This window comes from Nematostella vectensis, chromosome 9 (assembly GCF_932526225.1).
Source record: "Nematostella vectensis chromosome 9, jaNemVect1.1, whole genome shotgun sequence".
Taxonomy (NCBI): Eukaryota; Metazoa; Cnidaria; class Anthozoa; order Actiniaria; family Edwardsiidae; genus Nematostella; species Nematostella vectensis.
In genome coordinates this window covers 9,314,396-9,330,021 of record NC_064042.1, presented here as the reverse complement: position 1 = coordinate 9,330,021, position 15,626 = coordinate 9,314,396, and the positions used below count along the sequence as shown (strand labels likewise).

Below are 15,626 nucleotides of genomic sequence, written 5' to 3'. Positions count from 1 at the left end.
CACAGTCATAGGTGTCATATGGGAAAAGGATAGTATTTGAAGATCCTTTAAAGGGGGTGGGTGCGCAGTCATAGGTGTCATATGGGAAAAGGATCGTATTTGAAGATCCTTTAAAGGGGGAGGGTGCACAGTCATAGGTGTCATATGGGAAAAGGATAGTATTTGAAGATCCTTTAAAGTGGGAGGGTACACAGTCATAGGTGTCATATGGGAAAAGGATAGTATTTGAAGATCCTTTAAAGGGGGAGGGTGCGCAGTCATATGTGTCATATGGGAAAAGGATAGTATTTGAAGATCCTTTAAAGGGGGAGGGTACACAGTCATAGGTGTCATATGGGAAAAGGATAGTATTTGAAGATCCTTTAAAGGGGTAGGGTGCGCAGTCATAGGTGTCATATTGAAAAAGGATAGTATTTGAAGATCCTTTAAAGGGGGTGGGTGCACAGTCATAGGTGTCATATGGGAAAAGGATAGTATTTGAAGATCCTTTAAAGGGGTAGGGTACACAGTCATAGGTGTCATATGGGAAAAGGATAGTATTTGAAGATCCTTTAAAGGGGGAGGGTGCGCAGTCATAGGTGTCATATGGGAAAAGGATAGTATTTGAAGATCCTTTAAAGGGGGAGGGTGCACAGTCATAGGTGTCATATGGGAAAAGGATAGTATTTGAAGATCCTTTAAAGTGGGAGGGTGCACAGTCATAGGTGTCATATGGGAAAAGGATAGTATTTGAAGATCCTTTAAAGGGGGAGGGTGTGCAGTCATAGGTGTCATATGGGAAAAGGATAGTATTTGAAGATCCTTTAAAGGGGGGGGGGTACACAGTCATAGGTGTCATATGGGAAAAGGATAGTATTTGAAGATCCTTTAAAGGGGGGGGTGCACAGTCATAGGTGTCATATGGGAAAAGGATAGTATTTGAAGACCCTTTAAAGGGGGAGGGTGCACAGTCATAGGTGTCATATGGGAAAAGGATAGTATTTGAAGATCCTTTAAAGGGGGAGGGTACACAGTCATAAGTGTCATATGGGAAAAGGATAGTATTTGAAGATCCTTTAAAGGGGGAGGGTGCAAGAACCCTGTACACACCCTTGTGTACGTGCCTACTCTTTGATACTATATGTTTGCTAGCGTTTGTTGAAATTGATACTTTACAGGTAAAGTCACGAAGACCGTCATGTCTTTCAAGATACTAAACAGAGAGATTATGATTGTGGATGGTAGACACAACGTGAGCTCCGCAGATTGGCGGAATATAAACCAATTGGTGAGCTTTATTTAAATCAGTACAAGATATGAATAAGGGGGAGATTAATTATCTTTTGACGTTGGGCCACAGGTTGTCGACACACTGGATTCTTGCCTGCGCGACTTCAATATCACATTCAGGTAACGTTTAAATTTTAAATCAAGTCTATGAACAATGAATTGTGTGGAAGCATTTAGGGTGTTTTAGTCCCATTCTAAATAGGCTATCGCTAACTGCCTATTATGGTGCAGGTCTGGAAGTGTCGTAGTCGATGTGATGTACACTCTGATGGGTGATGTGTTAGATCCACCTGCATTATTTAAGCAACAGTTACTCGAACATGCCACAAAATACAACTTCAACATTGACCCTGGTAGCATTCAACCGCTGCAATGTGAGTAGAAATATAATGTTATTACTTCCATTAAAAATGGGATTTTGCCCAGTTATGAAGTGTCAGTTCTGCGCTTTTTTCAGCGGTACCTGACCCGTTTCCCACAATAGATGACGTCATACCTACGCAAGACGGCATAACAGTCACGTGGTTGAACCCATCTAGTGAAGGCCAGTGCACGATGCGTGCTAGGGTCCTAGCTGGGAGGTCACGTGACTGGGTGACGTCGTCAGGCTCTAGTAGTTCAGCCTCGCTGTCGTGCGTGTTGGATGATCTTGAGCCTGACACTCTGTACGAGGTGGAGGTCACCGTGTCGGTGCGGGGAGACACGAGGCGTGACACGGTGTACATCAGGACCACCCCCACAGGTACGTGTGCTAATCATCAGGACCACCCCCACAGTACGTGTGCTAGTCACGTGATCCTCAGTGCAACCCCCACTGGTATGTGTGCTAGTCATGTGACCATCAGTACCACCCTCACAGTACGTAAGCTAGTCACGTGATGCTCAGTACAACCACCACAGGTATGTGTGCTAGTCACGTGACCATCAGTACCACCCCCACAGGTACGTGTGCTAGTCACGTGATCCTCAGTACCACCCACAGGTACGTGTGCTAAATACGTTATGGCGATGACGAGAGTGATAATGATGATCTTGATTGTGCCGATGTAATTAATGACGATGGTTGAGGAAAAGGGTGGAGATGATGAAATGATGAGATAGATGGTAACAGGGCCAAGGGGCGGATCTGGCTTTTTGGCAAGATTGGGGTGGTGGTTGGCTGGTTGGCTGGTTTGGGGAGGTAACCCTAAATTTTCGTAATAACTGTGACACAAGTCACTTGGCGGCCCAAGAGGGAGGGGGAGGGGGGGGGGGGGGGTGAAGGCCCTGAACCCGCTCCATAGATCTGCTACAGAGTAATAATTAATATCATGATGTCATTGTTCTGGCTGTCGTGGTAACAATAAAGACTTTTCTTTGTTTTCAGCCGTCAAGATTGAGGGCCAGGACTCGGCCATTGTTGGTCTCGCTGTGGTGGTCGCCATCTTGGTCTTGGTCATCATTGGGCTGATAGCCTACGTCATGTGGCTAAAACGAGCAGGTGAGTTTGGTAATATAAGGCACACATACTCTTTAACAATCATGCGAACTATCGAGACTCCGTGTTCTACAGTCGAAAATTGGGTTAATTAAAAAATCCGCGAGCATTGAAATAATTTTATAGGCCGAAGTGGGAAGAGGGTTCATCGCAGTAGCAGTAGTATCATATGGAAAATGTTGAATATTTGACGAGCCTTCAATATGAGATGATAACCCACTTTTTGGCGGTATTGTTTAGTTCCAGAAAATATCCATACCCCCCCCCCCCCCCATTAAGGGGATTGGAAATTCCAGGGGGGTGGGGTGTTCAAACGCCCAGGAATTCCCAGGTGAGGAGGGGGGGGGGGGGGGTCAAATGCCCTTTTTCCTTAACATTTACTGTATTTATATTTTTCCCGGGGGTTGGGAATTCCAGAGGTGTGGGGGTCATACCTCCGACACCCTCAATAGGGAGGGTATGGATATTTCATGGAACTACACATTTTAGCTACGCGCCTGTAGATGAAAGCTTATCGGAATAAAGGATCAGTTTTGACTTTTTGTTTTTTTTATTTCTACTCTTAGGAAAAAAGTCAAAAAGAGACAGGTAAACATATGGATTATTTCAGTGATATTGAAAACTACTCAACAGACAACTATGACTGGCGGCTGACGGTAATGTTTTTGTTTTGCAGAACTCTCGAACATGCTGATAACACAGGCTTCTCACCTGAGGTAACCTTGTGCTCAATTCTTATATTGGTTGGACATTTCTCTTATTTTGATTGTTTGTTATAGCAAATACCAATGCAAGGGACTTCGTTTAACTACCAAGCACAGGATAAAGCCATGGAATACCAGGTAGCTCAGGAAGTCATGCGTGACAACATCCCAAACTACGAGGACGTCACACAAGGGGGAAATTTCACGCAACACGCCTCGGAGGACACAACACCACGTGGTCATCATTCTGTGGCCAATGAGCAGTGTGCAACCGTAACGCAAGGGGACAATATCACGCAATATGGAGCCATGGGTGGGTTTCCGTCACGTGAATCTGACATTCTGGCCAATCAGCAAAATAATGCCATCGTTGGCACGAAGAGCAAAGTGGCAACTAACAACGCTTGTCACAAAGGCGAGGCAAGCTATGAGAACATAAGAAAACGAGGTTTACCACCAACAGTATACCAATCTCTGCAGACAATAAAACAACAGAGCGAGAATGCGCAGTACGCCTCGTTGAATATTGGGACACGCATAGCGACCATGCCTGGTGATAGGGACGAGAGGGGAGTGGGTTCATTGAAAAGTGGGAGTGAGTACCAGGAGTTGGACAGAGCTGCCGTCTCGTATTCGTGTTATGAGCAGATTGGCCCGAATAAAACAACAATAAATTATAATTGATAGAGACGTTTGCTTATCCGAGTGTATAGATTAATGTTAATGTGATGCATGTATAGAATGAATAAATCCTTAACCGCGGCACTAGTGCTTCCAAGAAATACCCGTTTTTATTAGTCTGTTGTGAGAATTTAAAATGACTTGATCTGTTGACAGTTTATATTAAAAAGATTTATATTACAAATACTGAAAAATAAAGTACGCAAAACTGTGTCAATGGCTATTGTGGGACGTAAAAGAATAAAATTTACAATGATTATAAATAGACACAAAAATTTGGAAAGGGTGTTGGAGGGGTGAGAGGTGGGTGTGTGAGTATCGGATTATGGGAGCAGCAGATTGGGAGAAACAGATGGCTCTATTTGCTCACTGATGTCACGCTACCTCTACTGTAAACATAACTTCATTCAATCCCCGATATCTCGAATCAAATCTCACCTCAACTTACTCTAAATATTTGAATTAAAGGTAAACCGTCCGATTCCTGCGCAACTTGGCAAGCTTGTTTATAGATATTGATCTGTCATACCGTTCCACGGAATTTTATTTTGCCGGGACGATCGAGGTGTTAATAACGGTTTGTACTTACTATACCTCATCTTATATTTCGGGGTGATGCACAAATTAAATTTCTTGACATTCCGACGGGATGTGCATTGAGACAATAAGAGCGCTTTAGAGAAACTAACCATGGACGAATGCCTTTTTAATCGAACCCAGTGTGCCGTTTAAGCCCCCCCGGGGGGGGGTACTCCCTTTTATGGGCTATACGAGGAAGTGCTGCTGAACAGGGTATGATTCTTGACCTCTCTGTTCTAACAAGGGTATATATTTCAGGCATCTCAGCTCTGTCCTGAACAGGGTACATAATTATAAGCAAGTCTGTCCTAAACAGGGTACCGATTTGGTTGCCTTGCTGAAACTCTCTGTTCTAACAAGGGTATATATTTCAGGCATCTCAGCTCTGTCCTGAACAGGGTACATAATTATAAGCAAGTGTGTCCTAAACAGGGTACTGATTTGGTTGCCTTGCTGAAACTCTCTGTTCTAACAAGGGTATATATTTCAGGCCTCTCAGCTCTGTCCTGAACAGGGTACATAATTATAAGCAAGTATGTCCTAGACAGGGTACTGATTTGGTTGCCTTGCTGAAACTCTCTGTTCTAACAAGGGTATATATTTCAGGCATCTCAGCTCTGTCCTGAACAGGGTACATAATTATAAGCAAGTCTGTCCTAAACAGGGTACCGATTTGGTTGCCTTGCTGAAACTCTCTGTTCTAACAAGGGTATATATTTCAGGCATCTCAGCTCTGTCCTGAACAGGGTACATAATTATAAGCAAGTGTGTCCTAAACAGGGTACTGATTTGGTTGCCTTGCTGAAACTCTCTGTTCTAACAAGGGTATATATTTCAGGCCTCCCAGCTCTGTCCTGAACAGGGTACATAATTATAAGCAAGTCTGTCCTAATCAGGGTACTGATTTGGTTGCCTTGCTGAAACTCTCTGTTCTAACAAGGGTATATATTTCAGGCCTCTCAGCTCTGTCCTGAACAGGGTACATAATTATAAGCAAGTCTGTCCTAAACAGGGTACTGATTTGGTTGCTTTGCTGAAACTCTCTGTCCTAACAGGGTAAATATTTCAGGCCTCTCAGCTCTGTCCTAAACAGGGTACATAATTATAAGCAAGTCTGTCCTAAACAGGGACCCGATTTGGTTGCCTTGCTAAAACCCGTAACCGCTGATCCCGCCGTGCTAACCGGGTGATTGGTTCTGCGATTTTGCGATATTGCGATTAAAGACAGCATTTTTCTAGACTCAGTAATTGGGATTTAATGCTTGAAATAAAAAAGTTATGAATCAATAAGTGTGTCATGCCCTAAAATTGAGGGTGTTGTCCTAATTAGGTTCCTAAAATCAAGGGTGTTGTCCTAAACAGGGTATGGTTTTTCAGAATATTTGTCCTAAACAGGGTCAGGTTTCAAAACCCCCAGCGGCACCCCTATACCCAAACATAGGCTGAGTACCCCAGCCCCCCCCCCCCCCCCCCCCCCCCCGGGAGCGTTTGAGTCGTTTGCATAATTTTGTGTGTGGATATTTGTTTCCGGGTGGCTATCGAAGATGTCCAGGTTTATATGGCAGTGGTCTATTGCGATCATCTTCAGTATTGACATACTTGCAGGTACGTGAATGTGAGAACGTGAAATAAATTGGGCATATAATGCCTATTTTTATTAGTGGTAGCCTTACGACAGTGTTAACTGAAGTGCGTCATCAGTGAAAATAGCGACAAGTAACTGTTCAGACTTCAACTACAGTAACGTCTCTATAATGTCTCTTTTGATGTATAACAATTCATTTCTTACATGATCATCTTAGAAACTTATGGAATTAAATTTGCGGTATACTGCCCTTGTAGGTGCAATACGTATTATTACTTCCAATACGTATTACTAATACTTCATAATCTGTTGTGATAATTTAGAAAACTTGATCTGTTGATGTTTTTACAAACCATTTTTTTATACTATAAATCCTAAAAAAGAACTTACCGTAATGATAAGTGTCCTGAACCCTTGCAATACGTATTATTACTTCCAATACGTATTACTAATACTTCATAATCTGTTGTGATAATTTAGAAAACTTGATCTGTTGATGTTTATACAAACAATTTTTTATACTATAAATTCTAAAAATGAACTTACCGTAATGATAAGTGTCCTGGACCCTTATTTAATTCTTGAAGTCTTTATTTTATTTTTTAATTGGAGGAGGGGAGGCTTATTGGGAATAAGGTGCTTATCTCATTTCGGCAAAACATGCCAGCATTCGATTGAGATGACAACCCGGGTGCTGGGTGCTAATGGTCATCTATGAGGGGGAGGGAAGGTGTTTGAGGGTCGGTTTTAAGAGGAACAGAGTGAGGGAAGCCGATAATATGTTGGGCTTATAACAAGAACTATGAATGTACACATATTTAGGGAACACAAATAAATATTATGGTATTATGATCGTGCTACAAACGACAAATTTATGAGTAATAACTCATACAAAAACCCCAGATAAACACATTGAACTGATTACCTACCATCAAACAGCTAAATTTTACACTTATAGTATATTCAAAGAATATGTTTCAAGCTGATGCACAATTCACTTTAATTCCCGACGGGATGTCTTTTCAAGCAATAAGAGAAACTGATCATGCATGGAAGAATGTCTTTTTAATCGAACCCGATGAGTCTGAGAATTTACAAACTTTTGTGTGTGGATGTTTCTTCCGGGTGGCTACCGAAGATGTCCGGGTTTAGATGGATGTGGTTTTTCGCGATCATCTTCAGTATCAACACACTTGCATGTACGTGAACTAAGAACGTGAACTACTTATTTAGCAAAAAATAAATTGGACATGTAATGCTTATCTATATTGGTGTTAACTGAAGTACGTCATCAGAGATAATGGCTACAAATAAAGCTAGATAACTCTTCAGACATCAACTACGATAACGTCTTTATAATGTCTCTTTTGATGTATAACAATTCATTTGCCATATGATCACCTCAAAAAGTTTATGGAATTAAATTTGCGTCATAAATTTGCCCTTGTAGGTGCAATACGTATTACCTCCAAGCCCGAAGACATCACCAAAGTGCTGCGAGGGACGTTGAACTATAATGTGAGCTGGTACTGGGACATTACACCACCGGCTACGATATCTATTCGTGTTGCTGATATTTTTGTCAAGGGTGTTAAGATTGGGGCATTGGCCGACGGATCCCCTCCAACTCCAGTAGTTTTCACCGATTTTAAATCTCGGTACAGCATCAGTACAGCGACGTTCAACCCCATTACACTTACCATTAAAGATGTCCAGCCTCAAGATGTTGGGGAGTATGCGATGCACTTGGCAGATGATGAAGGAGAAACTACCTTCGAGGCGTCAAAATTTACCCTGGATGTATTGGGTATTTGCAACAATATATTATATATGTAATCATTGTAATTTATTGTTGCTGTTGTTATTATTATCATTATCTTATATTTATTTTTTTGCTTTTTTAATGTAGCAATACTACAAGGGTGTTTAGATCTCTGTCGAAGGCACGTACCTAGGACTGGCTTGGGAGGGGGAGGGTACAGTCATAGGTATCGTATGGAAAGACGATGGTATTTGAGAGTGTTTCTATATCAAAAGACCCACTTTTTGCGGGATGGGGGCACACCCATCGCACCCCCTGTTTACGCGCCTGTGCCGTACACAGGCTGTGATGATTTTGATCGTGCCTTTTTTCTGATTAAATTTTCTGCTTTGCGCCAAAATTCGTATGGAAAAATGTAAACTGAAAAATTGAAACTTACGTTTACGTTACGTGATCAAAATTATTAAATATTTAAAACAATTGAGATGGATCATTTGCTTTTTTAGCAAAAAAAAGACATTCATTGTCTTCTGAGACATCCATTCAACGCATTATGGTAGAAAATATATTGTTTTTGCAATAACTATAACAATGCTATTAATTTATGGAATTACCTTTGATAAGAATTATTAATTTCAAGCTAAGAATTCAGCTCTAGATTTAGTGGTGAAAGGAGTTAGGGATTAAGGGGTCTCACCTCACAACAAATTTTTATGATAAATGGATTCGTTTTACCATGGTAGAATATAGGAATTCATCAATTTTATCTCGAGTATTTCCCATCACCCTTAAAGAACCTAGCCGCATTGTCACAAGTTTTTTTTCCGGTCGATTACGTAGCAATCTTCGATTATTTTTAACGGAAAACGCGAAAATTATTGAAAAATGTGAAAGCAGAGTGTTTATTGGAAGTTTCTTTGAGGATGTGATTGATAATTTAGAACGGATGGCCTGTTAAATAGCGCGGATTCTAACAGTTTCTTTTCATGTTTTTATCGGCCTCCGGAAGTAAACTGGTGACAATACGGCGTTAATTCCAATGGAACATTACTAGATTTATTGCATCGATAGAATAATCCTTATTGATTGCAGCTCACCCCAGTGTAACTCATGCAAACATAACGGTCAACAAGACAAACACCGCAGAACTCATGTGCAGCGCCACAGGGAACCCAAAACCTAACGTGACCTGGACCAGGAGCGGAAAAAAGGATGTTCTGGGGACTGGGGAGACTCTTACCTTCAGCAATGTCAAGATATCGGACGGGGGGTGCTACGTGTGTACCGCTACTAATAACATCGGGAGTGGAGCAAGTGGTACCGTCTGTCTTACCGTGCGATGTAAGTTGGGGTGTGGTTTGATACTCTTTGAATATTAGACGGATGATTTGTTGCACAGGTAGAAAGACAAATGTGCAAGTAGTTAAAACACAGAATATAAGTATACTGGTATAAATTAAAAAATAATGGTGATGCGGGGTTATGGATGATTTGCTTTTTCGCCCATCCAATCTGTTATCCTCCATTTCTTCTTACTCTCCCAATAGGATAATCATTTGCTTCATCCTTGAGACATCTCGAGGAAAGAAAAGAATAATGGAGGCAGTTTACAATAAATTATATGTTATTCATAAGGGAGTTGAGAGGGATGGGGGCGGTTTTTTTTTCTTGTTTTTTTTTGGGGGGGGAGGGGGTGGTGAGGAGTTGTTGAAGACAACACACGCACACTTTTGGTCATTTTTCAGTACTCTTCAGTACAAGTCCCGCGTGTAATCTCGTTGTCTCTTCTACTATTTCCCTCTTTTGCTTTCAGATAAACCAGTGCACACAAACATCACGGGAGTGGAAAGCTACATCGTTCGTCAATGTGGAGCTGCGATTTCCTTGACCTGTTCAGCGGTTGGTGAACCACAACTGATTACCTACCACCTCTACATGGACAATCTACTGATCAGAAAAAACATTAACGGGATGTTTCACAATATTCTATTAGATTCAGTAGGGATTCATCTCCTCACCTGTGTTCCGATTAATGACGCTGGAGTTGGAGAAAACAGATCTGTGAGCATGAACGTGACCGAAAAATTACCGACAATTTCTATAACACCTTTACGAGCTACAGTAAATGAGGGGTCAGTGGTTGTGTTTACGTGTTTAGCGATTGGCTTCCAGAGCTTCAAGAACTTCTGGAAGAAGGATGGCGTCTTCAAGGGCGATGGGAGCTCTCTTACGTTATCATCTGTCGGGAGGGATGACAGTGGCAACTATACCTGTAACGTCACTAGTACATGTGGGACGACGATGAAAACGGCCTCACTAGATGTCATTTGTGAGTATATCGACGTCAAGCAAAGAAGAAGTCTTTCCTTTCTGTCCTTTTTTGCTTATGAAAATAAGCTTCAATGGAAGTGAGAAAGAAGCTTAAATATATTTGCCTTTTTAAAGTCAAATCCTCTTTACTCTACAGACAAACCAGAAAACACGACCCTTGTGTCCAATTCCACCCTCGGATGCGTTGGCGACATTGTCCTGTTGACCTGCTCTGCTGACGGCAAACCCTCCGACGTGACGCACTCGCTTGCCTTGGATGGAGAGCATCTACACGCGAGTGAGGCTGGTATTTTTCTAGTTACCCTGGAGAGGCCTGGCTGGAATAACTTAACTTGCATTCCTAGCAATACCGCGGGAAAGGGGAAGGAAGCAGATATCAGCATTTTCGCATCAGGTATGATGAAAGGAGAAGTTTAATTTCGTACCGAACATACCGTTAATGATCTAGCGAACGCCAGGGGCGTTAATTAAACTTCGATGGTCCGAGGGTGGGGGGGAGGGGGCTTAATAGATAGGAGGCGTTTATTAGAGAGGAGCGTTTTTTTACAAACTATAACAATATAACAAACCCAAGTGCAGTGGGCTTCTAGTCTCAATCAGATTCACGTTGAATTATAGACTCCGTAGTGGGCTATACTTGACATTAAGCGATTCTCACTCAGTAGAAGTCAAACCCAGGCTAATTAAATTTATATAACTGAAATTCCTATGTAGTTTGTTTTTAATCTGGGATGGAAGGTGGGGAGGGGGCGGTAAATAGAGTGGGGCGTTTATTAGAGAGGGGCGATCATTGCAAACTTATGTGAGTTTAGGGGGGCGTTCATTAGACAGGAGGCGTTCTTTAGATAGGGGGCGTTTATTATATCATTTACGGTATGTGTTATATATAATCGTGAACATATGTAGTGGTATAATTGTGGCTTACCATACTCGCTATTTTCTATAAATTTGCATTGCACAGTGCCTCCGTTGGTTGCCTAGTTTTCCTCAAGCGAGGTTACGATTATGGAGGGCCATCCAGCCAAGTTAATGTGTAACGTCACTGGCTCACCAGTTCCAAACGCGACTTGGTACAAACTAGGCTTTGAAGGATGGTATCACAGTGGGCCGATGCTTGTTCTGTCAAAGAAAAACGACTCAGGCAGCTACAGATGTATTGCGACTAATGAAGCTGTCTGCAAGAACACGTCTACCTCAGATTGGATCAATGTCACTTTCAAATGTAAGCACATGTGTGTGGATTTCTGATTAGACCACCATTCACTTCAAAACAATAGGAGATTTGCGCTAAGAGATCACGTGACCTTTCTGGGTGGCAAATTCAAAACAAAATTATCACAGAAATGCCCGTCACACCAGAAAACGACGAAAAAATAAAATCTGTAAATAAAACTAAACCCTTTCTGAAAATAACTCTGGCTTTTTACGTTAGCCCTGAATAAGTTGCTTTTTGTTGCTGTTATTTTGCCGCTAAAAGCCTGAGCGCGCACCTAAGCAGTCACGTGATCTCTTAGCGCAAGACCACTGTTAGAACTCATTTACGGATTTTCAAGGGCGCGCAACATAACAGAATCTTCGAGACACTGCTGGTATATCCAGGATATTGAATACCAGAAAGAGCTATGCATAAAAACTTCCCACGTTCTCATTTTTCCTCAGATATAAGGTTTATCAAGCCTCTTCAATTATGCCCTAAAAAGGGGACTTCAAGTGTCAACATCACCAAGGAAACAGACCTTGATGAAAGCCCGGATGTCACGTGCATCACCGGTAGAGCCTCGATCGTCAGCTTTCCAAACAGTCAACAGGGACGCAAGAATGCCACATACGCGATCGGTGTTAAACACGGAGAAAACGTCACATGCTGGGTCGACGATTATCCCCAAGAGAAGGTCATCTTCTACTTGGGTTAGTATATAATTATATGTCATTAGCCTTCAGGCAAAGCAACATACTCTTTGAGCAAACGAACTGATTAATTAAGAGTATGGGAAGCTTTAGAACGTTTTAAATGGTACAAATGCAGGGGTGTTTCTAGAGACAAACGCAGGGTGGGATCGAGAGTATTTCATTTATTCTTTGGACACCTGGATGAAATGGTATTCTTTTCAAGCGCTACCCAGGATTGTCTGGGGAGAGTACACAGTCATAGGTGTCATATGGGAAAAGGATAGTATTTGAAGATCCTTTAAAGGGGGAGGGTGCGGGAACCCTGTACACACCCTTGTGTACGTGCCTACTCTTTGATACTATATGTTTGCTAGTGTTGGTTGAAATTGATACTTTACAGGTAAAGTCACGAAGACCGTCATGTCTTTCAAGATACTAAACAGAGAGATTATGATTGTGGATGGAAGACGTAACGTGAGCTCCGCAGATTGGCGGAATATAAACCAATTGGTAAGCGTTATTTAAATCAGTACAAGATATGGATAAGGGGGAGATTAATTATCTTTTGACGTTGGGCCACAGGTTGTCGACACACTGGATTCTTGCCTGCGCGAATAACACATTCAGGTAACGTTTAAATTTTAAATCAAGTTTGCGAACAATGATTTGTTAGGAAGCATTTAGGGTGATTTAGTCCTATTCTAAATAGGCTATCGCTAACTGCCTATTATGGTGCAGGTCTGGAAGTGTCGTAGTCGATGTGATGTACACTCAAATGGGTGATGTGTTAGACCCACCTGCATTCTTTAAGCAACAGTTACTCGAACATGCCACAAAATACAACTTCAACATTGACCCTGGTAGCATTCAATCGCTGCAATGTGAGTAGAACCTACACAAGACGGCATAACAGTCACGTGGTTGAACCCATCTAGTGAAGTCCAGTGCACGATGCGTGCTAGGGTCCTAGCTGGGAGGTCACGTGACTGGGTGACGTCATCAGGTGTCAGTGGTTCAGCCTCGCTGTCGTGCGTGTTGGATGATCTTGAGCCTGACACTCTGTACGAGGTGGAGGTCACCGTGTCGGTGCGGGGAGACACGAGGCGTGACACGGTGTACATCAGGACCACACCCACAGGTACGTGTGCTAATCATCAGGACCACCCCCACAGTACGTGTGCTAGTCACGTGATCCTCAGTGCAACCCCCACTGGTATGTGTGCTAGTCACGTGATCATCAGTACCACCCCCACAGTACGTGTGCTAGTCACGTGATGCTCAGTACAACCACCACAGGTATGTGTGCTAGTCACTTGACCATCAGTACCACCCCCACAGGTACGTGTGCTAGTCATGTGATCCTCAGTACCACCCACAGGTACGTGTGCTAGATACGTGATGGCGATGACGAGAGTGATAGTGATGATGTTGATTGTGCCAATGTAATTAATGACGATGGTACAGGAAAAGGGTGGAGATGATGAAATGATGAGATAGATGGTAACAGGGCCAAGGGGCGGATCTGGCTTTTTGCCAAGGTTGTGGTGGTGGTTGGCTGGTTGGCTGGTTTGGGGAGGTAACCCTAAATTTTCGTAATAACTGTGACACAAGTCACTTGGGGGCCCAAGAGGGAGTGGGGGGGGTGAAGGCCCTGAACCCGCTCCATAGATCTGCTACTGAGTAATAATGAATATCATGATGTCATTGTTCTGGCTGTCGTGGTAACAATAAAGACTTTTCTTTGTTTTCAGCCGTAAAGATTGAGGGCCAGGACTCGGCCATTGTTGGTCTCGCTGTGGTGGTCGCCATCTTGGTCTTGGTCATCATTGGGCTGATAGCCTACGTCATGTGGCTAAAACGAGCAGGTGAGTTTGGTAATATAAGGCACACATACTCTTTGACAATCATGCGAACTATCGAGACTCCGTGTTCTACAGTCGAAAATTGGGTTAATTAAAAAATCCGCGAGCATTGAAATAATTTTATAGGCCGAAGTGGGAAGAGGGTTCATCGCAGTAGCAGTAGTATCATATGGAAAATGTTGAATATTTGACGAGCCTTCAATATGAGATGATAACCCACTTTTTGGCGGTATTGTTTAGTTCCAGAAAATATCCATACCCCCCCCCCCCCATTAAGGGGATTGGAAATTCCAGGGGGGTGGGGGGTTCAAACGCCCAGGAATTCCCAGGTGAGGAGGGGGGGGGGGGGGGGGTCAAATGCCCTTTTTCCTTAACATTTACTGTATTTATATTTTTACCGGGGGTTGGGAATTCCAGGGGTGTGGGGGTCATACCTCCGACACCCTCAATAGGGAGGGTATGGATATTTCATGGAACTACACATTTTAGCTACGCGCCTGTAGATGAAAGCTTATCGGAATAAAGGATCAGTTTTGACTTTTTGTTTTTTGTATTTTTACTCTTAGGAAAAAAGTCAAAAAGAGACAGGTAAACATATGGATTATTTCAGTGATATTGAAAACTGCTCAACAGACAACTATGACTGGCGGCTGACGGTAATGTTTTTGTTTTGCAGAACTCTCGAACATGCTGATAACACAGGCTTCTCACCTGAGGTAACCTTGTGCTCAATTCTTATATTGGTTGAACATTTCTCTTATTTTGATTGTTTGATATAGCAAATACCAATGCAAGGGACTTCGTTTAACTACCAAGCACAGGATAAAGCCATGGAATACCAGGTAGCTCAGGATGCCATGCGTGACAACATCCCAAACTACGAGGACGTCACGCAAAGGGAAAATTTCACGCAACACGCCTCGGAGGACACAGCACCATGTGGTCATCATTCTGTGGCCAATGAGCAGTGTGCAACCGTAACGCAAGGGGACAATGTCACGCAATATGGAGCCATGGGTGGGTTTCCGTCACGTGAATCTGACATTCTGGCCAATCAGCAAAATAACGCCATCGTTGGCACGAAGAGCAAGGTGGCAACTAACAACGCTTGTCACAAAGGCGAGGCAAGCTATGAGAACATAAGAAAACGAGGTTTACCACCAACAGTATACCAATCTCTGCAGACAATAAAACAACAGAGCGAGAATGCGCAGTACGCCTCGTTGAATCTTGGGACACGCATAGCGACCATGCCTGGTGATAGGGACGAGAGCGGCGTGGGTTCATTGGAAAGTGGGAGTGAGTACCAGGAGTTGGACAGAGCTGCCGTCTCGTATTCGTGTTATGAGCAGATTGGCCCGAATAAAACAACAAGCACGTTACATAAACAATAAATTATAATTGATAGAGACGTTTGCTTATCCGAGTGTATAGATTGATGTTAATGTGATGCATGTATAGAATGAATAAATCCTTAACCGCGGTA

At 42.7% G+C, this 15,626-nt stretch overlaps 3 protein-coding genes across 5 annotated transcripts in view; all 3 read left to right on the top strand.

Moving 5' to 3' along the window:
• Positions 1-4,344, top strand: part of LOC5496661 — a 24,868-nt gene extending 20,524 nt beyond the window's left edge. For both annotated transcript variants that reach the window (XM_048732610.1, XM_048732611.1), the window contains exons 8-15: positions 1,158-1,267; positions 1,340-1,389; positions 1,501-1,643; positions 1,727-2,011; positions 2,636-2,749; positions 3,313-3,334; positions 3,423-3,462; positions 3,526-4,344. In XM_048732610.1, the coding sequence (XP_048588567.1) occupies positions 1,158-1,267; positions 1,340-1,389; positions 1,501-1,643; positions 1,727-2,011; positions 2,636-2,749; positions 3,313-3,334; positions 3,423-3,462; positions 3,526-4,134 (1,373 nt within the window). In that variant the 3' untranslated portion in view covers positions 4,135-4,344. The remainder of the gene's footprint in view (positions 1-1,157; positions 1,268-1,339; positions 1,390-1,500; positions 1,644-1,726; positions 2,012-2,635; positions 2,750-3,312; positions 3,335-3,422; positions 3,463-3,525) is intronic.
• Positions 1-15,626, top strand: part of LOC116614033 — an 18,138-nt gene extending 2,512 nt beyond the window's left edge. The window contains exons 1-8 of one of the 2 annotated variants that reach the window (XM_048732616.1): positions 12,154-12,296; positions 12,679-12,788; positions 12,861-12,905; positions 13,017-13,416; positions 14,030-14,143; positions 14,707-14,728; positions 14,817-14,856; positions 14,920-15,626. In XM_048732616.1, coding sequence (XP_048588573.1) covers positions 13,230-13,416; positions 14,030-14,143; positions 14,707-14,728; positions 14,817-14,856; positions 14,920-15,534 — 978 coding nt within the window. In that variant the 5' untranslated portion in view covers positions 12,154-12,296; positions 12,679-12,788; positions 12,861-12,905; positions 13,017-13,229 and the 3' untranslated portion in view covers positions 15,535-15,626. Of the gene's footprint in view, positions 1-12,153; positions 12,297-12,540; positions 12,789-12,860; positions 12,906-13,016; positions 13,417-14,029; positions 14,144-14,706; positions 14,729-14,816; positions 14,857-14,919 lie in introns of those variants that run through there. The other variant, XM_048732617.1, reaches the window with a different exon arrangement.
• LOC5499696 (roundabout homolog 1) lies at positions 6,222-11,512 on the top strand. The gene is made up of 6 exons (XM_048732614.1): positions 6,222-6,315; positions 7,746-8,102; positions 9,150-9,398; positions 9,871-10,386; positions 10,525-10,782; positions 11,350-11,512. Exons 1-6 carry the CDS (start codon positions 6,255-6,257, stop codon positions 11,367-11,369), a joined length of 1,461 nt encoding a protein of 486 aa, XP_048588571.1. The 5' UTR covers positions 6,222-6,254; the 3' UTR covers positions 11,370-11,512.

What these genes read in the sequence shown, in the direction of transcription:
- LOC5499696 (XM_048732614.1), top strand. Translation starts at nt 6,255, where the DNA reads ATGTCCAGGTTTATATGGCAGTGGTCTATTGCGATCATCTTCAGTATT. An exon ending in GGCCTCACTAGATGTCATTT is followed by an intron (nt 10,387 to 10,524) that starts GTGAGTATATCG and finishes TTTACTCTACAG; the next exon opens with ACAAACCAGAAAACACGACC. An exon ending in TATCAGCATTTTCGCATCAG is followed by an intron (nt 10,783 to 11,349) that starts GTATGATGAAAG and finishes TGCATTGCACAG; the next exon opens with TGCCTCCGTTGGTTGCCTAG.